Raw genomic sequence first — 27,247 nt, forward strand, 5'->3', positions numbered from 1 at the left:
TATTTTGTAAGATCTTGTATTCAAGGTTATGTTTGAACGTTTTGAGTAGAAAGAGAGAGGCCTATGGCACCAAGAGAATGTTTAACTTGCTTTGGCTATCTGGTTTGCTTAATGCTTGTCTAAATCTGAGCTGAGTCAATAAAACTTTGTCCATTGAGAGGCAGACCTTTCAGCACACAACCTGCCTGTCCCAAAATGAAGTCTTGCAAACATATTTTTGTGTTGCTTTTATTTCTCTTCTCAGGTAAGGTTGCTTTTACATTGCTTTTTTTAATGATGCAGAGAATGTGGACAAGGTTTTCAGAAATAGTTTGTAATCTTCAAACCAACTTAAACTGGATTTATCCTCTAGACTTGAAATAGGCTGAGCCCGTGTAAGTGTTTGAAATGTAGTGTCCTTATATGTTTAATGCTGAAACCTAAATAATTTTTCAAATATATTCTATAAAGAACTATGGTACTAAACGGATTGGCTCAGGGATTCTGTGGTCACATTTAATGTAAGCTAGGATGCTTTTATGCTGAAATTTTCCAAACACCAGGTGTTTGGATTTGCAAACTATGACCCATATAGGAATGCTTAATTATGTAGGTACGGAGATACAGATTAGTCTGTTCTATGAAACATATATTGTGCCATGCTGTATTTTGACTCGGTCCTTTTATTGTATGAATATCCTCCATTCCCCTCTTATAAATATATTCTCTTCTTTATATGAATATCCTCCATTCTGCCTTTAGCTCAGGGAAGATTAGTTATGCTTCTCCAGACTATCGCACCCAGGCAACTTTCAGAGCAAGATATGCTTAGGTTCAGCCACAGAACTGTTTCATATCTCATCAGACCATTCTCTTGCTTCAGTAATGTTAGTGTAATAGGCAAAAACTGATGATAAAAAATGATGATAAGCTGCAAACACTTCGTGTTGTTTCAGGGATGCTTTCAACTGTCCCTTAAAGGGGAGGCAGCAGCTTCATAGGAAGGAAACCTGAACTATTTCTTTTGGGTATGAGACCTGGAGCCTCTAACTCAAGGGTAGTCAATTTGGTGCACTCTAAAAACGCTGTTGGACTACAATTCCTGTCATCCTTGACCATTGGATTTGCTAGCTGGGGCTAATGGGAACTGGAGTCCAACATCTTCTGGCTACCCCAGCTCTAACTGAAGTAACTCAGCAGCCATCTTAACTACAAGGTGTTTCTTCTTCCCACAATCCACTTGGAAGCAGAATGTGCAAGACTAACTTACTGGAATATATAAGTAGAGTGCAATCATAACCATGAAGTCCGTGGTTCATTAAAAACTGAGAAGGGGATCTGAGATCATGGTCCCAAGGCACATGATGCAACAACTTCAGAAGATCTGGGTTTGCTCATCACTTGTATATCCCCTGAGCTCTATTCATGGAAGAAAGGATATAAATATTAATCAAAAAATAATACCTTTCCAGGTGTGGCACTTTAGTTTGGTCCACTACTTTGTCATTGGAGGTCATCTCATTCACAATGCATGGTTTGTTCATATGTATTTTGCTGCAAGTCAATGCATAGATAAGGGACATGCCTGCTGTGTGCATTTGTCTTGCAACACCTGTGCAGTGGTCACTGTTTTCTTCACATGCATCTCTTCCCTTGGCTTGGTGAAAGGTAGGAAGGAGGGTGCTGTAGAGCAACCAGAAACCAGGGAGACAGTGGGGAGAAAGCAAAAGAGAATGCTTCCTGTTTTGACGGTTGTAAGAAATGCTTTGGGTTAAACAACAGAGCCTAGGACTTGCTGATCAGAAGGTTGGCGGTTCGAATCCCCGCGACAGGGTGAGCTCCCGTTGCTCGGTCCCAGCTTCTGCCAACCTAGCAGTTCAAAAGCATGTCAAAGTGCAAGTAGATAAATAGGTACCACTCCAGTGGGAAGGTAAACGGCGTTTCCGTGCGCTGCTCTGGTTCGCCAGAAGTGGCTTAGTCATGCTGGCCACATGACCCGGAAGCTGTACACCGGCTCCCTCAGCCAGTAAAGCGAGATGAGCGCCGCAACCCCAGAGTCAGTCACGACTGGACCTAATGGTCAGGGGTCCCTTTACCTTTACCTATGTGATGTTTTAGAAAAATATTTCTAATTATCTAATTATTCTAATTATTTCTAATATCGTTCTAATAACATTTAAAAGGTCAGTGTAGATCCAGCCAAAGAGCTGCAACCACACAGCACTCTTTAAGATTTGGTTACAGTGGCCTTGATGCAAAGGCCATCTCAGCCCATAGACAAATTTCATTGGACTTTGGAAGTGATTCTATAAATCTGTCCACAAAAATTAGTACCATGTCTCCTTCAATTCTTGGTCTTGACTCAACAAATATTGCATATCTATAAGAGCTGCCGGATAGAACTCAGTCTAATGATCACAGTCTAAAGCTGCAATCTTCACTGGTCTACACAGAAGCAAGCACTATTGAATTCAATAAGGCTTACTCCCAGGTGAATAGGATTAGGGTTGCCAGTATGATTCAGAGCAACCCTTCTTACCCTTTTATTGGACATCTATAATCTCACACAAGCAAGTGTGCCCCTCAGCTACTAATACAGATGGTTCCTCCTTTTGTTTCAAAGCTTAAAACCATTATACAGTAGATACTGTTTCTGCATTTAGTAGCCAGACACCACTCACTGACAGCTTTCTCACTGCTGAGCTGAACAGGGCAACAAAGCATTTTCAGTAGATTTAGCTTTCAATCTGCACTTGTCTGGATGTTAGAAGATTACTTCTCCAAAATAAATAAATAATTTTACAAAGATTAACAAAGTGTTAGACTATATGATAAGATTTTACTGGTGGGTTGGGTCTGCACTCAGTACTTGCATTGAACAAATTGGACTCTGTTTTCCCTGGTCATTTTCCCTCATCACTGGATTTCGGAGCATCTATTTAAAGCCCAGATTACATAGTTATTATGGTCAATGTGTAGGCATTCCGTCCTCTGATTCTCTCCCATTTTGGTTTTTGCTGCAGAAAAATCAAATGACACACTCATAGTGGTAAAATAAGCTAAAGGAAGCAATAGATGATTTTACTGCCTTTTACATGAGGCCGATAGCCTGCCTTTTCCTCATCCTAATGCAGATCCCTTTAGCAAGGCAAAATGGGTGACCTGAAGTCATTATGCAGCAAGTTTCTCCACCCAAAATGTCAGCCAATGAACTAGAGTGGGAATGAGGGCACTCACAGTGCTATGATATGACATCATGAGACACTGACATGACATCATGAGAAGCTCACACGATAAAAAGGCAATCTTCATAATGGCAAAATCCAAAGAAGAAGCATCTTGAATAACATCTCAGAGAGGGTGACCATGTGTCCTACTTTGCAGAAGACAGTGCTTTATTGAAATAGTTGTCAGAGGATAGCCCTTTGTTCAAAGGAGTCCTCTATTTGAATGGCTGCCCAGTCCTAGTCTGGTTTAAAGCAACTGGACAGTGGACTGAGTGGTCATCTATGTTGTGATGGCACATGACAACCCCAACATGTGCCTCAACACATCAAAATTGCCCAGATAAGTCACCTTTTCCCAATAATTTTGTTACTGTTTTTATTAGCTGCCGCATTTTCACCTTTTAATCTTGCCTCTTTGCTCATTTTCTTTTAGTTCAAGGAGATCAGCTTGATGAAGACTATGTAAGAACAGATGGTGCGTGGATACTTGGTCAACAAAGCCAGGTCTATAGGACCCTCAATATAGAAGGATGTGCAGAGAAATGTGAAGCTGAAACAACATTTACTTGCAGGTAACCCTGACACTGTTACATCCTGTCAAGGATGCCCAAATGTCCTAATGATCAGTTATGACTGCACATGTTTTGTATCCATTAAGACTAGGGTAGCCATGTGTTCTACCTAAAGAGGACATTTCTCTCTTTGAAGGGTGCCCAAATCTGGCTTAAATGTGAAGAGCCATCAGAAGAGAGAGCAGAGGTCTTGAAGTTGGCCCTCAATCAGTGGCGTAGCGTGGGGGGTGCAGGCCGCACCGGGCGCAACATCTGGGGGTTAGGGGGCGCAAATTACTTGCCTTGCCCCGGGTGCTGACAACCCACGCTACGCCACTGCCCTCAATGATCAGCACAGGGGTAACCAATGTGGTGTCCTCCTGATGTTGTTGGACTATCACTCCCATCAGCCCCAGCCAGGGGGGCAAATGTCCAGGGTGATGGGAATTGTTCCACCTTGGTTTCCACACATTGTTTTTTGGGTCCAGGTTGAGATGACACAACATGGTTTGTTTCCCAGGAGTACAGCGGTGGAGGAGTGAAGTGCCTGTTCATATGAAGCCATATTTTATTTTAACTACAGTTTAATGGGACATGCGAATCAGGTTGATCACATTTCATAATAACAGGCTTGATGTAACTTCTGCCTTGATGTAATTTTGTATGAATGACTTTCAGTGAGTGAATTCAATGCAATCAAAGATGGATAACATTATACTCAGATTGCATCCGCGCCCCATTCACATCTTGCCATTTCAACAGGTCTTTTATATTTGCCGTCAAAGATCAGCAGTGCATTACACTGGGCGACAACACCAAAACAACAGTTGTGTTTAGAAGGGCAGATGCAATTCTCTTTGAAAAAAGAAGTAAGTGTATACAGCTTTTGGATATCACGTCTTCTCTAGCACCTTATTCAATGTCATGTATTCACAACATCTTACACGATTGACAGCCGAGGCCATTTGAAATCTATTTGATGGGTGTTTTTGTCAAAGAAACAGTGCCCTGAAGAGAAAAGAATTCCAAGGGCATTCATGGGCTACTGCCATCTTTTGTCACACACGACCTTAGCCTCAGTTTAAGGGGGAAAACTAGTTATTTGAGGAAATGAAAATATAGCTGCTAATATTGTTTAAGGTGTGGGTAATCTTTGGCCCTTCAGATATTGCCAAACTATAACTCCCATTATTCTGGCCATTGCCCATCCTTGCTAGGGTTGTTGGGAGTTGTGGCTCAGCAACATGTGGAGGGCCAGTGGTTTTGTGTGCCTGGTTTACAGGCTATTCTTTATTACTTGGAATAATTTCCTGAGAGAGAGAGAGATGTTTGGATTTGATATCCCGCTTTATCACTACCCGAAGGAGTCTCAAAGCGGCTAACATTCTCCTTTCCCTTCCTCCCCCACAACAATCAATCTGTGAGGTGTGTGGGGCTGAGAGACTTCGGAGAAGTGTGACTAGCCCAAGGTCACCCAGCAGCTGCATGTGGAGGAGCAGAGACGCGAACCCAGTTCCCCAGTTTACAAATCTACCGCTCTTAACCACTACACCACACTGGCTCTCTGAAGAACTGAGAGGCCTAAATTAATTGAAAATGGCTTGAGTTAAGCCAGAGAGGGACTGCTGAAAACTCCAGAAATTAATGCAGCCCTGGAGCAACTTCAACTAGATCACTCCCTTCCAGGAAGGCTGCTCTTACGTTCTTAGTCTGGTATCCAATGGCTTCATACTCAAGGTGTGATGTTTGATTTTAAAAATGCTTTCAGGACCAAAGTATACATGACACTTCAGATCTGTGAATTGGATTTCCTCACCATCATTTTCCTAGCTTAAAATCACAAAACATTAATGTTCTTATAGGATGCCTTCCTTGTAGCCTTCCCCCTCCTGGTGCCTTCCAGATGTTTTGGACAATAACTCCCATCATCACTGATCACTGACTGGGGCAGATAGGAGTTACACTCCAACAACATCTGGACTGCAGCAGGTTGAAGAAGGCTGTCTATATGCCATGCAGCTTATTGGTAGGAGTTAATTGGGAAAACTAGATCACTCCCCTCCAGGAAGGCTGCTCTTACGTTCTTAGTCCAAAATTCGCTAAACAAGTATGCTCATGTTCCCATCAGCAGTTGAGAAATAGGTCATGTCAGCCAAGATCTTGACATTTCACGGACACTTCAAGACTGCTCCCAAAGGCTGCTCTGGGATTTCTTCAAGGGTGGAGAGGAAACAGCCAGCGAGGGAACAGATGTCTCCTGTAGGAGGATATTTGGCAATGACTTCCTCATTTCTTTCTCTGCAGTAGTGCTGGGCTAATACACAGGCGATCTTCAAACACAGCCTTTGATGTGGTGTTGGCAATAGATATCCCAAGAAAATGAAATCCCCATTGCCTGTATGCAATTGTTTGCCTATCTCTAAGTGTACATGCTAGATTATGGATTGTGAAGGTCTTTAAAGATCTTCATTTATCTCTTTTGTTTTTCCAAATCTGTGATGCAAAGACATTGCCACTGTCTGTATTGCATTTCTCTCACATGAAACATAATTCCTTTTTCTGACCCTCCTCCACAAATACTAAAAGTAGACAGAGTTTGCTATAATTGCTTCCCATGCACAGAGGTTTGTGCCAGCTGTCGCAATGATGTGACTTCATTGATGTACTTAATTGAAAACAACAAAAACAACTTTTTAGAGTGGTGTGTTTCTTATAAACTGGGCATTTTATTTACTCCCTTTCCCAGTATGGTTAGCATTTAATTAGCTAGAGTTAGCACAATCAACAGATTGTTTCACATGCACTTTTTAAATGCAGGATTAACTTCTGTTGAAGCAAATTGAGAAACTCTTCACTTGCACCTTTTAATATGAGACTAACTTCACTTGAATCAATTTCGGAAAAGTGTTCCTGTCTGCTGCACTAATTAGCATCTGGCAGACTGTTGGCAGCACTGAATAAATTATAGTTGTTTGGCAATTCCATTCCACCCTATTAACATGCTGCAGAGTCTTGCTGCAGGACTGCAGGAAAGCTCTCACACATCCCGGTGTGAATGGGCTTTTCCCAGGTCATGCAATGACTTCCAAAAGGGACTCTTAGCCATTAATTTATTTCCCTATGAACAGAGCTCTCCCCACCTGGACACACCCATATACCCCAATGCTACACAGCCACCAACAGTGGCTTGCTAGTTTCTTTTGATGTTTCCACACTTTGGGGGCACTTCCAGACCGACAGTTTATTTGCAAAATATTTAGTTCTTATCCCGCACTTTTCTCATGGAATCATCCTGTCGTTTTCTAGCCACAAGCAGTCAAGTAAGAAAACAGATGAAACTTTGCAACAGAAAGTGGGGAATGGCAACCACTAGCTGACAATGGACCCCTCAAAAAAATTTTTTTGTGTGTGCATTCATGATTATTTGTGCTCATGATGGCATTGGGGCTGTTATACGTGAGATGGATTCCAGTACTTTTTGCACCTGCAAATGTTTCAGGGCAGGCATACTGCTGTATTTCCAGCTGGCACATGCCTCAATTCTTCTTGCTGATATCCTGTACTTAAAAAAAAAAAATACCACAAATGTTCTGGGGGAAGGAGAAGTTGTCCTGCTTTTGTTACAGCACAAGAATGCCCCTGTAGATGGCAATAATGTGGCAACACTGAAGAAGCACCACAGAACAACGAAGAAAGCCAAATGATGTGTGGATGGTCCAGCATTAATCTACCACTGACACACTATTATTGTGTTAATGACATGTTGCGGAATACACCTGCAAGAAAAACACCACCCTGAAGGGGCCCAGTATCATATAAGCTCCACACAAACCTATCAGGATGAACGTTGCAGTCTGGAAACTTTTGGGGTAGATAGACTTAGGCATTAAACATAGAGCTGCTATAATGGCATCATGATATTCTACAGTATCCAATGATGAAGAGTGGAGGGTGGGAGGAGGCACAATGCCATGACACGGGGTAAGCACTGCTGCTTACTGTGGGAGAAAGAAACTCAGCACAGTGCACTCATGCTTTTTCTGGTTCACACACGAAATGTTGTCTCTCTTGCTTGATCTGTCTAGCCCACCCACCTGCAATTACATAGGGAACTTGAAGTGCGAACCAGGCTGCCACTGTTGTCTGTAACTTATTTCAGCTGCCACAATCGTAGGATTGTTTCTAGTTCAGTCCACATTTCCATTCTTTGCATCAGCAGCACTGATTTGTGCGCAGAAAGGAATGTTTTGTGTGAACCGGCCTTTCCTGGATAGTAGCCTAACCCTGCAGTTAGAAGGAGGGTCTGTGCCGCACCACCTGGATTTCACTGCATTTTGTACAGTATTGTTCATTTCAGTAAATGGAAAGTCAGAACATTAGATTGGGGTGCATAAATAAAGTGTGTGTGTGTGTGTGTGTGTGTGTGTGTGTTCATTAATTCTGAGTGGTGGTGCTGTATAGTAGCTGTAGCAATAATAATGATAAATAATAATAGTAAGCATTGTCTTTCAGTGTATCTACTTGAATGCAAAAGAGGAACTGGACAAGACTACAGAGGAACTGAATCTAAAACTCAGAATGGAGTTGCATGCCAGAGATGGGCAGCCACTACTCCTCATGTACCCAGGTATGATCTGTTCCCATCTGAGAATGAGCCGCTTTACACTTCGTGCAATGTATAGATGTTCAACTAGACTTTGCTCTCTGAAATATGTAGGGCACAATTCGGTAAAAGTTAGTTGTGCCTAACAAACTCCAATTATCTGCTTAATTACTTGTGAGTAGGCCCCACTGACGTCTGCGCAACCAACTTCTGTGTAAAGATGCACAACATTGGGTTGAGAGTCCCCTTGATTAAAGCCCAATCTTTTGTGGGATTTTTTAGGATTAAGTCCCACTGAGTTAAGTAGCACTTATTCCCAAGAAAATGTGCAAAGGACTGCAGCTTAAGGTGGACCACCTTCTCATAGAAACCTGCAGTGCTGCACAAAGCGACTCTTATGCTAATAATATTCTTTTTAAACCTATTCATGCAAAACAGTATAAAAGAATTGCCTTTGAACATTATCAAAACAAAATATTCAAGGTTGTCCAACTAAGTACTTCTCTGAGTAGATCCATTGAAAGTAATAGACTTAGGTTAGTAATGTCCATTCATTTCAATGGGTTGTAATCATCATCATCATAATCATCATATTCATACCCTGCCCATCTGGTTGGGTTGCCCCAGCCACTCTGGCTAGCTTGCAACACATATAAAAACATAATGAAATGTCAAACGTTATAAACTTCCCGATACAGGGCTGCCTTCAGATGTCTTCTAAAAGTTGTGTAGTTCTTTATCTCCTTGACGTCTGATGGGAGGGTGTTGTAGTGCTAAGGAGATCATTTCATCAGCATAAGCATTTCTGTTTGTCTCTCTCCTCTTCACGCACATGCTGTTCTGGGGGGGATCTCTTGAACTTCCAGAACAGATTTGGGGGTGGAGGGAGTGTTCCGTTGCATTAGTGGGAATCTTTACGCTGGTTTCTGCTAGCATAATGGGTTCATTCAAAATGAAACAATGGTCTCTGAGTATGACTAACGTAGAACACAACCATTACACATAGTCTTTAAAGACATTTCTTTTGCTGCTTCTCTCTCTCTCTCTCTCTCTCTCTCTCTCTCTCTCGTGTAACAAACATGCCTTTTAAGGATTTGTGACTTTTAACCCACTGCAATTCAAGCCATGAGCCAGATGATTGGCCAAGAAGATAGAATTTATGTACTTCCTGACTGCGATGGCAATAATAGGTGGCAAAAGGATTCATCAGAGCCTGCATTGTTCTGCAGTGACAATAAGTTATAGCTCTTACGGGGAAGCAATCCATGCTGAATTACTAACCTGACGTTTAGATAGGATAGGCAAGTAGCTATTCATTTCTCAGTGCCTCATTACTGTTTGCTTTGCATCCCTTGTGAAAATATTTGCCATATGAATAAAGATACTTTAGTTGTGCAGGACACCGAAAGAGCAACAGTTTTGTATAAACTCATGGATGCAAATGCAGTTGATTCAGACCAGAGCTAGTTGTTACAGCGGACGGGTAGCTGTGGTTGAAAGGAGCTGCAACACCATATCTCCCTTCTGCTCTTTCTTCCAGTAATAGCTGCTGCTATAAGATGTATGGCATGGTCCTATTATTGTCACATCCCTGCCTCTGCATGTAGCAGGCAATGGTGTTGAATGGGGAGATATCCTATAACAGGGATGTCTAGCTTCCAAGAGACTGCGATCTACTCCCACTAAAAAACAAAAAAATTGCAGTGATCCCATTGTTGAGCTTTCTTTAGGGAGGAAGACCCAAGGTCAAACGCCTTGGCTCCCAAACAAATCGGCTGCCAAATGATTCAAACCCGGAAGTGAGTGTTCCGATTTTCAAACAATGTTAGAAGCTGAACATCTGGCACAGCTTCCACTGCTTCCAATTGGCTGCAGGAACCTCCTGAAGCCAATCAGAAGCCACTCTTTGGTTTCCGAATGTTTTGGAAGTCAAACGGACTTCCGGAACGGATTCCGTTCAATTTCCAAGGTACGACTGTATTCTTGATCTCTGTTTCCTTCATTCTTTCTAGGTACTCGCCTACCACTAACCCTGATAGTGGATTAGAAAAAAATTACTGTAGAAATCCAGATAATGATGAGAAAGGTCCCTGGTGCTACACAACGGATCCTTCTACAAGATTTGATTATTGCAACATCCAAGAATGTGAAGGTGGGGTTGAGCGCACCAGAATTTTAATTTTACAAGGCAATTTTAAATGCAGCATATACTCAAGTATTGTTCTTTTTAATGATGAAGAAACCCAGTTTTCACATGTGCATGGCCACGTTATTCATAATATCAAAATACAAATATTGTAGCAGTGCCTTTATAGAAGCATTACTCTTCTGATTAATTCTCACTAGTGTAAGCTGCTGTTGGGTTGTTTGGTAATCATTCGTAAGTGAACAGGAGAGTTCCCCAAGACTAGATTTGAAGACACAGAAAATTGGATTACAGAAAAAAAATCCATCTTGGCAATAATTAGTCTACATTAATCCGATTTTGATGAAGCATCATTATGTTTTTATTCTACAATACCCACTCTGAGATCATTTGGCAAAGAAGGGTCAACTAAAAGACAATATCGCACACCCAAACCCACCCACCAGCAATTCCATTACCCCAGCAAACATTGTACACCTGCTCTTAAAAACATTTTTATAATAGTACATAAAACAGTATAATTAAAAACTTCAGGAAGGCAATATGAACAAATTGCTTACTACTTTAGATTTTGAAGGGCAGAGTAGCTTAGCTCCGACACCTTCAAGGAACCAGTCCTGATACAACCTGAGCTCTAAACTTCCTAGCGGCTTTACCAGCCTTATAATATAAAACCAGAACTTGATCACTAAGTCCTATTATTGTGCACAGTAAGTGGGGAGCAGAAGACCTAATGTTCCCCCATTCCTCTTGCCTATGACTCAAAGAGAAACATTTATCCTTACAGAGCAATGCATGTACTGCAGCGGGGAAAACTACCAAGGCAGGGTCTCCCAAACTGAATCTGGGCTTGAATGCCAGGACTGGGCTTCTCAGGAACCTCATGCTCATGGATATATTCCTTCAAAGTAAGTCACAAGTCAAAAAAACCTCACCAATTCAACTAATGGCAATTACCAATGGTGTGTGGAACAGAATGGGGGATAAAAGGATAATACATTGAGTTATATGAAGGCTTCAGGCAGAAACCATTTATTTTGATGATTCATGTATTGCTCAATCCCACAGTTTCTAAACAGTGTACAGTAGGGATACAGCATGGAGTCCGTCACCGATAACATAAAAAAAACTTGGGGGTAGAAGGCATCAGGCAATCCTAAAGGTATCCTAGACTCAGGTTGCTGAAGGCTTTGTAAATTAATACATAAGCCTTGGCCTTGGCCTTTAAGAGTCATGTGCTGCTGCTAACCTGCCCTCACCCACAGTCTCAGTGCAGCATTTTGTTCCAGCTGGAGCTTCTGGATTAACCCCACATAGGGTGCAATGCAATAACCACGACTGTACTATAGTTTTAGTTCTTCTGCCCATTGAAATGAATGGAATCTGTGTGAGATGTCTCTGGGTATATATAGGATATAAGAACTTCATGTGTGGAAACTACAGAGCTCAACATGTAAAATATATGCTTGATTCCGAAGTCTTTGGCACATTGCTTTGCAGCTCAGTAGCAGAGCACATGAACTGCATGTACAAAGTCATGGGTTCAAGGAAGCGGGGGATGGGAAGGATCCCTGCCTGACACCCTGACGAACCATTGCAATTCATAGAATCATAGAGTTGGAAGAGGGACCCTGAGGATCATCTTGTCTAACCTCCTGCAATGTAGGAATATGCCACTGTCCCATACAGGGATTGAACCTGCAACCTGGGCATGATTAGCACCATGCTCTAACCTACTGAGCTGTTGGGGTCAAGAGAAGGCAATGCTGAGACAGAGGGACAGATAGTCTGACCTGGCAGAGGGCAGTTTCTTGCACCCCCCCCCCCAAGGAAACATAATAACCAGTGCAGTGGTCAATAGGCAGAAGCCTCAACTTTCCCATGTGATGTTCAGTTTTCCAGAAAAGAATCTGAAGTCAAACTTCTGCCGTAATCCTGATGGTGAGCCTCGCCCTTGGTGTTTCACCACCAGTCCGACTAAACGCTGGGAATTTTGTAACATTCCTCGGTGCAGTAAGTATCTGGATGCTCAATTCCAGGTTGATGTGATGATATAGCAATATGTTCGTTTTCCTTTGGCAGCGGTGGGAATCCAACACTCAAGTAGAAGAAACTACAGTCCTTTGATCTCACAAAGCATGTGGTAGCTTTTTGGCAACCTCAAACATTTCACAGAATGGAACGAATATTCCACTTAAGGAAGTAGTAAATTGGATTGTCGCCTCTTAGGTGTTCTGAAGATGCTGGCTTCATTTGCTTTCTCTTTTCTGATATAGCAACACCCCCACCCACCTCTGGCCCAGGGCGCCAGTGCCTTGCGGGAAGAGGAGAAGACTATCGGGGTAACGTAGCCGTCACAGTATCGGGGATACCATGCCAGGCCTGGGCAGTCCAAGAGCCTCACAAGCATGCCAGAACGCCAGAGAACTACCCTTGCAAGTATGTTAAACTACAGATCCAATATTGTTATCTCAGTCTTTGAGACTAGAAATGCCTTGCAGTAGGCTTGTCATCTCTCTGGTTTCCTAAAAATAAGTGCAAAGTTGTTCCAGCATCAGTTGCCTTCATGCACTTTCTGTTTTAGGCATTTAGAAAAGAACTATTGTAGAAACCCGGATGGAGAGAACATGCCTTGGTGCTACACCTCTGATCCACAAAAACGATGGGAATACTGCAATATTGCTAGCTGTGATGGTGCACCGGAAGCTACTGGTAAGAGACGCTGCATTTGTGCATCTGCAGTAGATGTGAGCAGAACAAGCCATTTTGATATTAAAAAAACCCAAAGAGCTCATGTGACAAATCTGGCTATGATATCTGGGTTTCATTTTAAGAAGAGGCGACAAGCAGATGCAGAGTAAATTCAACCCTTTGGGTAGTTCATTATGCTGATTTTTATCTGTTGCATCTGTTGTTCCTATCTGCATGAGGAATGGGCTGAGTCAGAATTGTATATTAAATGAATAAATTCCTTCTGTTCTTGGGATTGGCTTGCTTCCCAGGCAAAATTCCTATTGAATTCGTAGGAACTTTTTTTCTGAACACATGCATTTAGGATATTTGCTTTGATCTATACTGTAAAGCAGGATGCAAATCAAATCCACAAGAAATAAATTAGGATTGGGCTGTCAATCTGAACAATATTTTGCAATATAAATCTGCAATCTGCAACAAGAAGGCTATTGATCATTGACAAAAGGTCCAGATGCTCTTAAGTCACCATTTCTTTTCACTTTGCCTTGCTTTCTTGTAGCCTTTCTTGTAGCTTCAGAGAGCCTACATCATTCTATCATCAGGATGTAGAACCAAAGGCCTTCTAGCATATCTTTCAGGTGCCCTGGAAAAAACGGGACATCCTGGGTTTTTCCATGAGATCTTGGTGGGCATTTTGGCATTTTGGCTACCACAATCTTGTGTGCTCTCCTGAGGTCTCACCCCAGGAAAAGCACTTGGGGTGTGTGCAAAAAATATGCTTATTTCTGTGGCAATTTTGTTTTAATTTAGCTGCAGCTCCTTCTGTTGCTGAGCAAACCGAACTTGTTGATGACTGCTATCAAGGCACTGGCACCAGTTACCGGGGTACAATGGCCTTGACCATCTCTGGAAAGAAATGTCAAGCATGGAACGCTATGACTCCTCATGCTCACACTAAAACCCCAGAAGCCCTCCCAAATGCGTATGTTTGCCTCAACTTTCCTCAGACATTGTGACATTTTTGTGTGTCTAGCAAATCATGTAAAATGTCCCTATGTATAGGTAATGTTAAACAAGAATCTTTAGGTGAGTGTCCCACCTTTTGATTTGAACTCTTCAAACTCCTCTTGGCATTACACACAAACCCGGGTTCTGGATTTGTTCCACTCCTTGCCAGTCATGTGAAATTTCATGTGAAATCAAGAACAAACCTTGCCTTGACAATGTGGTTTGTTTGGAATGAAACAAACTGTAATCCCAGGTTTGGCTATTATGCTAGGCTGGGAATTGCTGTTCCTGCTCATATTAGGGGATGAGAGAAATGGGAACCTTTAAGCATGGCTTACTGTACCGTGCAAAAACAGCCAGTGTAGGCAATGCTCAGGTAGATGGACTAATGGTCTGTCGTGATATAAGACAACTTTTTGAATAAGAATATCAACTGTCCTAACCATAGGCTGTTTAATAGTTGATATCCTTATTCAAATATTTTTTTGAAAAATTCACACGTGTTGGATATATTTTGTTAAAAGTGGTACAATGTCTCTGTTGGGGCAAGGTCTATGGTTACAAGTGATGTCATTAGTTTAGGAAAAGAAAGACCTTTGGATCAGACCAAAGGCTCATCTTGTGCAATATTCTGTTCCTAGAAATGGCCAACTAGATGGCTTCTGGAAGTTTATAAGAAGAGTATAAAGCATCAGTTGTATAATTATTTTATTTGTTTAAAAACCACAACCTGCCTGAGGCATCTTGCAACAAATTAAAAGAAATCAATCAAATAATCAATTACAAAACCAGCTTAACACATACAGCAGAAACCCAGAAACGTTGCAATGCAGCAACAATTCAGACCCCCCCCCCAAACAGGTTTAAGCAGTTATAGAAGCCTTTAAAAAACAGGTTACTGTAAGCCAGGGGTGAGGAGTCTTTGCCCCTTCAATTGTTGATGGCCTACAACTCCCAACTCACAGCTGTACATGGAGGTGCAGGTTAATTCTGTGTCCAGGGCAGCTGTTTACCAGCTCCATCTTGTACGCAGGCTGAGACCCTACCTGCCCGCAGACTGTCTTGCCAGAGTGGTGCATGCTCTAGTTATTTCCCGCTTGGGCTACTGCAATGCGCTCTACGTGAGGCTACCTTTGAAGGTGACCTGGAAACTTCAACTAATCCAGAATGTGGCAGCTGGACTGGTGACTGGGAGTGGCTGCTGAGACCATATAACACCAGTCCTGAAAGATCTTTATTGGCTCCCAGTATGTTTCGGAGCACAATTCAAAGTGTTGGTGCTGACCTTTAAAGCCCGAAACGGCCTCGGTCCTGTATACCTGAAGGAGCGTCGCCACCCCCATCATCCAGCCCGGACACTGAGATCCAGCACTGAGGGCCTTCTGGCGGTTCCCTTGCTGCGAGAAGTGAAGTTACAGGGAACCAGGCAGAGGGCCTTCTCGGTAGTGGCGCCTGCCCTGTGGAACACCCTCCCATCAGATGTCAAGCAAAAAACAACTACTTTACTTTTAAAAGACTTCCCTGTTGAGGGAAGCTTTTAATGTCTGATGCTGTATTGTTTTTTATATTTGGTTGGAAGCCGCCCAGAGTGGCTGGGGAGACCCAGTCAGATGGTCGGGGTATAAATAAATTACTACTACCACTACCTACTACTACTACTACTACTACTACTACTACTATAATATCATCCCTGATCATTGACCACGCTAGTCCAGTAGTATTTGGAGGGTCACAGCTTCCCCCAAAACTACTGTATTGGTTGGTATAGCTCAGAAATGCACCATTATAATGAGTAACCAGGCACATTACCCTGGGAGCAAGACATCATTGAATCAAATGATAGAATCCTAAGTTTCCTAACCTATTATATTCAAACTGTTTTAAATGTTATTCTCACCCTGGATATTATATAGAGTTTTGTATCTACATTTATAGGGACCTGAGGAAAAACTACTGCAGAAACCCAGACAACGATAAGGCTCCCTGGTGTTATACTACTGATCCCAGTACAAGATGGGAGTTCTGTAATCTACAGAGGTGTCCTGATCCTGCACAACAACAACAACAGCCACAGCCCACATTGTCACCAAACCTTGGTATGACTGCTTCCCTCAGTGCAGACAACCAGCCCAGAGTCACCTTTATATAGAAGTGATATGGAATTCAGTGCAGTAAAGATTAAATAATTTATTTTGTGGCTACTTTAAGTTACTATAGGATTGCAATACAGTGGTACCTTGGTTTTTTAGCATCTCGGAAGCCAAACGTTTTGGGTTTTGAATGCCAGAACCCCAGAAATAATTGCTTCCGTTTTCAAACACACCTCGGAAGTCGAACGGCTTCCACTGCATTTTTTAAATTTTTCTCCATTGACTTTGCAGTCCACCCTTTGCGCCTCAGTTGTCGAAAGTTTTGGAAGTGGAACAGTCTTCCGGAACGGATTATGTTTGACAACCGAGGTACAACTGTAGAGAAAGGTGCCTCTAGGGTTGATCTTTTTTTCAGTTCACTAGGTTAACATTCTTTCTGCTACATTTGTTGTCCGTTAAATTCTATAGGTCTGGGGGGCAGGGGGCAGAATATAGGATAGATTATATTTCCCTATGCTGTTTTGGACTTCATTCTAAAAAATTAGTTCAATACTGCAAGCAAATTGGCACTGAAGCATTTGTGTACATGTTATCAGAAGACCATCATATAGGCTTTCATTATCTCTTCTACACAGATGATCTTCAGGTCTTTAAGGAAATTGTAGTGATCAGTAGTTTTAAGTTACTAATCTCTGTTTCCTGAGGCCTTAAGCAAAATAAACCAAATATATGGTAGTCACATGTGATCATAGAGGTCTGAGGTACTGGTTTCAAACCAAGGTTTGACCCAAATGGTCACAGAAATTGAAGGATATATATTTGATTGATAAATTGAAATAGCAGCATAGCATGAACCCTGATACCAAAGATACAGAAAGTACAGATAACCAAAAAATAACAAAGACTAACTTAGCCAAGACTAGAATACTTTACCAACACTCTTGGTCTCCCAAGGTTGCTGAAGGTGTCAGTCGGGAGAGTACAAACTTAAAGGATAGACAAAAAGGGCCTGAGGGGAATTAAATGTAACTATGAGGTAGATGATTCATATATTCTTGTCTAGTAACAAGTGTCTCTCTCCTCAGTCAGTCAAAAGGCTTCATAGCTATAATTATCCAAAACCCTATGTCTGGTGATGCTCCCAATGACAGCATTGCTGAAAAATGTTATTCCAATTAGCAAACTGGCCATGTAAGTCCTTGAGACACTGGCTTGGGATAACGCAGGTGCAGTAAATCTTGGGTCTGCCAGCAATTAACTGAGAGAGAGAAAACTGCTTTCTCACGATCCCAGATCTAACTGAGAAGGCTTTCTTGCCAAACCAAAGTTTTACACTTTATCTGGAATCAAAGTCTAAACACAGGACAGAAACAAAGTTCCCACAACACAGAAAGAGCTACGATTCCCAGGTCTCCTGGGCAAAGGGGGAATGACTGTTAAAGCAATTTAAACCTGTAGTGGAAATATAACCTGTGTAAGAAAAGCCCCCAACCACCCATTTTTATCTCTCTTTAAAGACTGTAGGACCAGTTATGGTAAAGATTATCGTGGAAAGATTGCAGTGACAACAACTGGCAAGACTTGCCAAGAGTGGCGTTTGCAGACACCTCATAAGCACGATTTTTTCACACCACAGACTCACCCCCGTTCAGGTCTGGAAAAAAATGTAAGTGGCATTATGTAGCAGGTAGGATGTGTTGTGAAATGTAAAGAAACAGAAAATACCAGACAAGGCTTAAGCAGGATTGACCTTATGAAAAATGTCCCCAAGCCTCCTGATTTTTTTCTTCCCTTTCGTATGCTCCCTTTTCATTTCCCCACTAATTATTCCCCCTTAATTATCCCATTCTTTTGCTAAATGTCTATCATGTTTAGCTACATTTTTAAAATGTTGTAGTGGTTTGAGTGTTGGGCTAGGACTTGGGAAATGAGGGCTCAAATCCCAGCATAGCCATGCAGCTCACTGGGTCAGTTATTGTCTCTCAGCCTCTCAAGGTTGATGTGAAGATAAATGAGCTGGGAGAGAATTATGCACAACACTTTGAGCTACTTGGATGAAAGGTGGGATACAAATGTACCAAATAAATAATGTTATTTTATCGCATAAACTAAGTTTGAAACAAGATATTGAAATTGGTTTCTAGAGAGCCAGTTTTATGTCTGCACCAAATCCAAGTAGCTTTTGTACTGCAAACATAGTTACGTTCTTACAGCTTCTATGGAACTGAATTTTTCATTTTGGTTGCATTTTGAAAATAGTAAAGGACATAAGCCCTAGCCGGTGGCTGAATGAGGTTATCACACCCATGAACATACAAAGACTGCAGATTGAGTAGTTCTGTTTTTGTTGTCTCCCCCTGCCTCCCCATAGTATTGCAGAAATCCGGATGGTGATATTAATGGCCCTTGGTGCTATACCACAGACCCAAGCAAAACATGGGACTACTGTGATGTCCCACAGTGCCGTAAGTATGCTTGTAATGACTTGTCAGCTTTGTTATATTTTATATTTTATTTTAAGTGTTTATTTTTAAGTGTTTAAACGTTTCTATTTCAATGTTGTTTTAGGCTGGAACTAGGTCTGCTGCAGTTCGAAAGCACCCCTAAGTGCAAGTAGATAAATAGGTACCACTTTATAGCGGGAAGGTAAACGGTGTTTCCGTGTGCTGTGCTGGTGCCGGCTCGCCAGAGCAGCTTCGTCACGCTGGCCACATGACCCGGAAGTGTCTCCGGATAGCACTGGCCCCCGGCCTCTTAAGTGAGATGGGCGCACAACCCTAGAGTCGGACACGACTGGCCCGTACGGGCAGGGGTACCTTTACCTTTACCTTTTTAGGTCTGCTGCAGGAAATGGCAGGCTCGTCTTGATTTTGCTCACCTCTCCCCATAATGTGTAGCTCTGGTAGCACATAACATGATCTCATCTTGGCATGGTGCCATTTATTCTGACTCTGTTATTGACAGCTGCCACGGTTAGAAAACATCTGATATGATAATTTAATGTCCTACATGTCTATCACTAGACATTAGTGGAGAAGAAGGAGGAATCTGACATGGGGTTGCTGTTTTTTATTGCAATCCTAAATACATTTTGCTGGGAGTAAGTTCCATTGAATTCAGAGGGACTTGGTGGACACACATAGGCTTTCACTGTACACCTATTGCTGTTGACCATCTCTTCTTAGTCAATAGTTTTCATCTGCTAAAAAACCATTTTCTCTAAACAAGGTCAGGTTCACTGAAAAAGAGAAGGCTGGATATCTGCATAAGATAGCAGTCCTTGCTGTTGTTGAAATGAATTACCTCCAGTTCCACAGCTAGTCACTAGGCAATTTAGGCTTCATTAGATTTTCCTTAACCCTAGCAATGAGCTGAAGGTTTAGGGTTGGTGTAGGAACTAGAACGGGATTATGTTCAACAGGGAATTTGTGGGAGATTAATGGTTTTCAGAGTTGCATACAAACATGTCTCATTATGGTGTCCAGGTGCAAGTCAGGGCGCGTGAACCTTTCATGGCTGTGTAATGGAAGGCATTTCTCATGAAAACTACACCTGGTGAAATTTCCTCTTCTATGCAACTATTGAAGGTGCAGAAGCCATGTCCATTTTTGAATCTGACCACTCGGTTCCCCAAATTATGAAGACCTGTTGAGGTGTTTATGATCCTAACATTCTACTATATTTCACATTTCCTCTGTGTCTCTTTCATTTATTCTTCAGCTGCTGAGGAATATGAATGTGGAAAAGCCAAATATAAACCAATCCTTTGCTTTGGACGGATTGTTGGTGGATGTGTTTCAAATCCCCATTCTTGGCCCTGGCAGATTAGTCTTCGAGTAAGGTATTAAAACCCACAATCTGTTCTGCTACACCAATGATGGGAAACATTTGGCCCTCCAGATGTTGCTGAACTACAACTCCCAAAATTCATGACAATTGGCCATGCTGGCTTGCATGATGGGAGCTGGGATCCAGAAACAAATGTTCCCCACTCCTGGGCTACATAATGTCCCTCAAGTGTTTGTGTTAGTGAGAGAAGTGGGAAAGATGTGTGCGTTGGTGCAAGGAAAAAATTGGTATAAAGAGGATAATTCCTGGATGCCAAGATCAAAGCTTGGGGCAAGTGCTCTTTGGTCAGAGAACCCCAGAAGATATTTAAAACCACAAAATATGCAGCATTGTAAAATAGGAAATATAAGCTGTTGGACCTTTAAAATATCCCCTTGTAAGTTCCAAAACTTCCCTCTTCCCCCAACATAGGAAAAGACCACACATTTGGTAAGTTAAAAATTGGGTTACTTACAAACTCTTTAAAGGTCTGGTTTATGTGCTTTTCCATGCAGCATTCATAAAAGGTTGCACAGACATTTAAACTTAGTTTGGTTCTGAAGTGGTGAAAATTCCTAAATTATTAGTATTGGAACTCAGAAATGGCTAAAGAGAGCCATGCAGTTTGAACTGGAGCAACCAGCTCAGAACCTCTTCACACATTGAGCTTCTTAGGTAGACTGAGAACAAAAGCTTGATTATCTGGTTCTTCCCAGGGTGAGAGGTACTGGGCAGCACAGCTTACTCTATGGTATTAACCCTTTCATGCATTAATTAGACTTAACCAACCTCATATAACCAACATGCTTATCTGACATGTGCTTGGGAAAAGTAAGTTTGAAGTGAAGGTTTCAGTGGAAAAGCTTCAGACTTTTTGTAAAATTCCTTCAACATTTCAATATGCTTAAAGGAAACCACATGGACAAAAGTTATTGAAACCATTAAAACCAACAAACTTTTGTAACTCAAACTCTTTGATTTCAATGGGTCTGCTCCAAAGATGGTTTAGTTGGCATCACTTATACTCATCATTTTTATCAATAAGATCACTGTGGGAGAGAGAGTACATGTTCACACATTAGAAAAAAATCTGTGTTATGTTGAAGCAAAGCTGGAGAACCTCTGACCCTCCAGATGTTGTTGGATTCCATTCACCTCAGCCAGGATCACCAATGGTTAGAGTGATGGAAGCTGTAATCCAGCAACATCTGGGAGGCCACAGATTTCTCACTCTTGAGTTAAAGGCAGTATTGTTTGCCAGCCTTTGGGGGAAATTGGGATACACCCACCCACCCCTGCTATTTATATTGCTCCCTTTAAAGGTTTCCCCCTTCTGATGACTTTCTAATAAAATAGAAGTAATCAAACAAAAATAACACAATGTATGCAATAAAATAATGACAGTAATAGGATCTGAAACAGCAAGTGGTAGAACAGATAAAAACAAATCATCAGAGGGGAAACTCATAGTTAAAATGCCTGGGAGCAGCAGGAATACAACTAATCTGCCTTTACTTTCTTTTCAGGTCCTTTGATTTGCATTTCTGTGGAGGCACATTGATAGCTCCGCAGTGGGTTCTGACAGCCACCCACTGCTTAGAGAAGTAAGCCATTTCAAAGTGTTGGTGCTACTTTCTCCGGGCACACAAGCAACACAATGGGTCTGCCATGTTGCAATGGACTCTCTTTGGACACATTTACTGTTCCATGTTTATTTTTTGTTAGAGGCATTTATGCACCCCCAAAGCATGCGGATAATATTGACTCGGTACAAGGCAGCTTCTTACATTCCCCTTTTATAAATGGTTAGTAAGCATTACCTGGTGGCCAATTGTGTTGTAGAAGAAGAGAATCAATCACTGGTTCCTAGTTGCTAGGATTGTTATATCCTGCTGTTCCCTGTTTCTCACTAGTGAGAAGTTTTGCTTCTAGCATTTTAATCTACCTGTAACTGGGCAGGACCAACTTACTACTTTTGCACCTGCCCATAAGCTCCCAAATTGTTCCTGCCATCTTGGCTGTATTTTCACTCCCTGTGGTGTGAGATGGTGACAAATGCATAGCTGTATGGTGGGTTGGATTGACGTTGGAGGCATAGTATGTGCTTCAGTCACCCAGTCTCTTAACTTTCAAAGAATTCTGCCCTCTTCAGCCATAGTGAGCAGACCTGCGCCTTGGTTATCTGGAGATGCCCTTACACAATGAATCTGCCTCTTGCAGGTCGTCAAGACCTTCATTTTACAAAGTGACACTTGGGGCACACACGGAGAGGGCTACTGAGCCATCTGTACAAGAGCGAGATGTTGAAAAAATATTCAAAGGACCAAATAGGGCAGACATTGCCTTGCTGAAACTAAGCAGGTATCCCTTTGTGTTATAATTTTAATAGTCATTTTATCGACCAGTTCTTATGTTGTGATGTGATAGCTATTGAAATGGTTGTGTGAAGTGCCTCCCACAGTGGTTGGGGAGGGTCAAATCACAGTACGGAGCAGGGTGAAATTTAGCTCACACTTTCATGCAAACCTTTTCAATGCATACTCCCCAAAACAAATATATGAACCAAAGCACAGCTCTCCTATAGAATTTGCACTTGCATGTTCAGGCTCCACACCCTCACTGCTCCTCAACTGCACAGGAGGAACGGACACAACACAGCTTAATTGGGTGATTGACCACAGATGTAAGAGGTTTGGCATAGGCATTGGGCATATGAAAAGGTTTTGGTTTTTTAAAAAAATGTATTTATTGAAAGAAATATACACTAAAAAAATCGGGCACATTTTCACGAGCACTTCTTATTTTTTAAAATCACAAACTGATGCAAAAATGTGAACTTAAGAGTGGAAAAATGAGAAACTGAGACAAACCAAGATTACAGATTTGCCCATCCCTAGATCACCAGACCATGCCTCTCGCTTTTTTTTTTTAAGTATTATGTTAACTTGATTGAAATCACTAACAGCAGTGAATGCTTGTTTTAATCAAATTGCTTTGCACATGGAATGATATCCACCTAGTTCTGTGTTTTAAGCAACCACCTGTTGAAGCAATAATGATCTGACAGCAGTATATCCTTGTGTTATGTACACATTTAGGACTAATGGCCCGAATTGCAGATTTTCTTTTAGCAGCAACATGCTGCAATGCATGTGAATTAACACCTGTTCTAGCATATCTGGGGCTTCAGCTGCATGAAGAAATAATGTATGGTCAAAGTGTTCTAATATAACAAGGGTAAAATCAATCTTGATATTTAAACAACAGCTATCACGGTGTGATGTTTGCTTTGCAACTTGCCCTATTCAAATAAATGCCTTCAAGTTAAATGCTGGACTCTTGCCACGTTCCTATGGTTTAGGTGGATAGACTGATTAAAAGCAGTAGATGTGCCTTTCCAAAATTGAAAGGGAGGTTCCAAACAAGATCAGTTGTTCTAAAAACATCGCATCTGTCTTCACCATCAGAGCTTAACCCTTTTTGCTCAGGAGCAGTACTTCCTTCCAAGTAAACAGGTGTAGGACCAGGATACAAGTAAGGCTTACAGGGAAAGCATTTGAATTGAATATTTCTTTGTTAGTTCCAACTTCCATCACTTTTGCTTGCCTGAGACTGGGAAAAGTCAAGCATTGATAAGGACAGACACATTTGGGAACATTAGACTTCTAGAAATGCATTCCTTTAAAAAAAAGAAGTTGCCTGAAGGTTCACATCCCAGCTGGTAGCAATCAGGGTAAGTGGAATGATGAAAAAGAACAATGCCAAACCTCTTGGAAATGTTTGTTTCAGCCCTGCTGTGATCAACGATAAGGTCATTCCGGCATGTTTGCCTCCAGCCAATTCAATGGTAGCAGGTGGAGCAGAATGCTATGTTACTGGATGGGGTGAGACAAAAGGTGAGTAAATTTTGAGAAGCTAAGTATCCAAAGTAGCTAAGGTTGTGTTGTCTTCCCTCCTTATTCCATTATGTTATTCTAATCTCCAACCTTTTGATTTTTGTCTTTCTTACACATGGATAGGGTCGCCATATTTCAAAAGTGAGAAGTTGTTGAACTTTTTTTTTGCAAAATATACCCCCCCCCCCATTTTTGAGCTGCTTTTTATGAAATTCACCATGCGTCCAGATTTTCCTGGACATTTCAGTGATTTCTGCCCAGGCACTTTTTACACAGACCAAATACTGGCTATGTCCAGTATTGAAAGCCTGCCAGCTTGGCAATTCTCCTAGCACTACTGGGACATAAAAAGAGAAAATTAAAGGCTACCACCCATCATTACAGCCTGTCACCAACCCTGCCAATATTTATATCACAATTTAATGTCTGTTTATTTTCTTCCTTTCTCCCTTACTCGCAAAGGAACTGGTGGAGAAAGCATTCTTAAAGAAACTGGCTTCCCTGTAATTGAAAATAAAGTGTGCAATCGGCCTGAATTTCTGAACAACAGGGTCAGAACCACCGAACTCTGTGCTGGGAATATTGATGGTGGCACTGACAGTTGCCAGGTAAGAGAGTCCAGTGATGGAAATACTTGGCAATAATAATAATATTATAATAACATTTTTTAATTTATTTCCCACCCATCTGGCTGGGTTTCCCCAGCCACTCTGGGTGGCTCCCAAAAGAATATTAAAAATGCGATAAAACATCGAACATTAAAAACTTCCCTAAACAGGGCTACCTTCAGATGTCTTCTAAAAGTCAGATCGTTGTTTATTTCCTTGACATCTGATGGGTGGGCGCCGCAACCGAGAAGGCCCTCTGCCTGGTTCCCTGTAACTTCGCTTCTCACAGTGAGGGAATCGCCAGAAGGCCCTTGGAGCTGGATCTCAGTGGCCGGGCTGAATGATGGGGGTGGAGATGCTCCTTCAGGTATACAATACACCAGAAACAATGGACATTTGGGTATTGCTTGGTGTAAGCCTTGGCTGCTCAATATATCAAACCCTCATTATGGCCCCATCCACATAATACATTTAAAGTTGTATTATGCCACTTTAAATAGTCATGGGTTACCCCAATGAATCCTGGGAACTGTAGTTTATGTCTTTGTGAGAAGGAGGTTATTGGGGTTGGGGGGGGGCGTTGTTCTTGTTTTTATCTTGTTTATGTTGTGTACTGCCCTGAGATCTACAAACAAAGGGTGGTATACTACTACTACTACTACTACTACTACTACTAGTGCTGAGAGTTGCTAGGAGACCCCGGTTCCCCTTACAGATCTGCAATTCCCAGTGATCCCTGGGAAGAGAGGATTGATGGTTACACTCTTGGAACTGTAGCTCTAGGGCTCTCCTGACATTTGCTGTTATGGGGAACAACCCTGCCTGCCCCTCCCTTATTTAGTGATACTGTGCTGTTAGGTCTTTGAACTGCAATAAAGAATTGACCTAATGACCTAGTGATATTGTAGTTTTGTATGCTAACCTTCCTTCCTAGGGCACTGCATTCACTGGCTATGCTGTGGGTCTGTAATGGTTGCCATATCTGGAGCCGGGAAGGAATTTGCCTGCAAACTGATTAGCCCCATTTGCAGGTTTTGTTTTCCCCATAGCAATAGTCACAACTTTGGTGGATAAGGCATTGGGGTGGAATCCTTTAGTCTATCATCTGGCAGGAGGTGAAATGGTGGTTCACCCCCACCTCAGAAAAGGTGTGTTCACAGGGTACCTTGTGAGAGGGGTCTGGTTGGAAGTCTCTGTCCCAAAGCCAAGGCTGATGGGCCACAGAGCTTCCTTCAGTAGTTTGGGGGGGGGGGTGCATCCATGTAGACCTTCATCTTGCAATGGACCCATTAATCCCATGAGCAACTCTGTTATGGCTCAGCCCCGCACCAGGAGAATGAGAGTGATGTACAACCCAATACTTAAGTCAAATCCTACCTCCATCTGGAATCAATAAAGTTATGGCCAATTTTAAAATCCCAGAACGTTGCCTTGTCCAGTTTGTTCACCTTTCTTAGGTTAGGCCTTGCTCCCTGAGGAGGGGTTGCTGCGAGTGTGTCTGCATATATGAATGACCTTGTGTGGGCAAAATATATCTAGTGAGATCTGTTCATTACATGGTTATGTTTATTTCAGCTCTGTTTGTTCATTTCCCTTTTTCATTTGTAGGGTGATAGTGGAGGGCCTCTGGTCTGTGCAGAACAAGGAAGATATGTCCTTCATGGAGTCACCTCCTGGGGTCTTGGCTGTGCGCAGCCCATGAAGCCTGGTGTTTATGTTCGAGTTTCCCAGTTTGTTTCATGGATTGAAAAAACAATGCGTGAAAACTGAATTATTTCACTCTTGTTGAAAGAAGCACATACACTACATATACAGATGTATCACACACACACAGGATTCAGGGTGCAATGTTGTAAAATAAATTACATGATTGTAAAAATGACCGATTGGCTGGCTGACTTTCATTACAACACGGTTTATATGCTGCAAAAAATCATTTGCAATGTGCTTAAGCTTGAACAATAAGCCAAACTGGATGTGATTTGAGTGACCCATGAATAGAATTGCCAACATTTTTAAAGGGCTAACGTCATCCATAGGGGAAAACATTCTAGTATCATACAAGGTGCCTGCATTGATTCATTTGTGGGGCAAATAGTTTTGAGGGCTTTATAAATGCAGGTTCTCCCATGTCGCCATAACTACAGCCCCATTTACTACCATTTGATTGAAAGCTATGACAAATAAAAATGAAATGAATTGTTCTTAAATTTGTTTTGTTCATGTTTTCTGATCTACTGGAAACAAATCTAACGGTTCTTTACCTTCAGTTATTAGATTAATTATCAATAGATAACTTCACATGAATACATAATGAGGATTAGAAACTCTCTATACTGTGTAGTTGCCTCTCATAACTGAGGTAATGGGAGGGCCCAATCCATACTACACATATTGCATCCTTTGCAGTGCAAAACAAGTGATTTTAGTATATTTCATTTGTTTTATTGTTCCATTTTTATTCCACTTTTTACCCTTTTTAAAACCTTTATTAAACTTTTTTGAAAATAAACTAAATCAAACCAAATAGATGCAAAGGGTATGTTATTAACATAACAGGCTTAAGGCATCTCAACAAATATACATACTTTTTATTGTATCTTTGAAATAAGAATTT

At 41.7% G+C, this 27,247-nt stretch overlaps 1 protein-coding gene across 1 annotated transcript; it reads left to right on the forward strand.

The window, feature by feature from the left end:
• PLG (plasminogen) lies at positions 1 to 26,840 on the forward strand. Its single transcript, XM_083434085.1, has 19 exons — positions 1 to 244; positions 3,640 to 3,778; positions 4,520 to 4,626; positions 8,270 to 8,384; positions 10,373 to 10,512; positions 11,294 to 11,414; positions 12,401 to 12,519; positions 12,783 to 12,945; positions 13,091 to 13,218; positions 14,011 to 14,182; positions 16,144 to 16,304; positions 17,816 to 17,964; positions 18,670 to 18,763; positions 20,019 to 20,139; positions 21,653 to 21,730; positions 22,347 to 22,487; positions 23,916 to 24,022; positions 24,485 to 24,630; positions 26,239 to 26,840. The coding sequence occupies exons 1-19, from the start codon at positions 196 to 198 to the stop codon at positions 26,398 to 26,400; spliced, it is 2,412 nt and encodes an 803-aa protein (XP_083290211.1). The 5' UTR covers positions 1 to 195; the 3' UTR covers positions 26,401 to 26,840.
• Positions 26,841 to 27,247: the final 407 nt, after the last annotated feature.

Source organism: Podarcis tiliguerta (genome assembly GCF_965153285.1).
Source record: "Podarcis tiliguerta genome assembly, chromosome: 3".
Taxonomy (NCBI): Eukaryota; Metazoa; Chordata; class Lepidosauria; order Squamata; family Lacertidae; genus Podarcis; species Podarcis tiliguerta.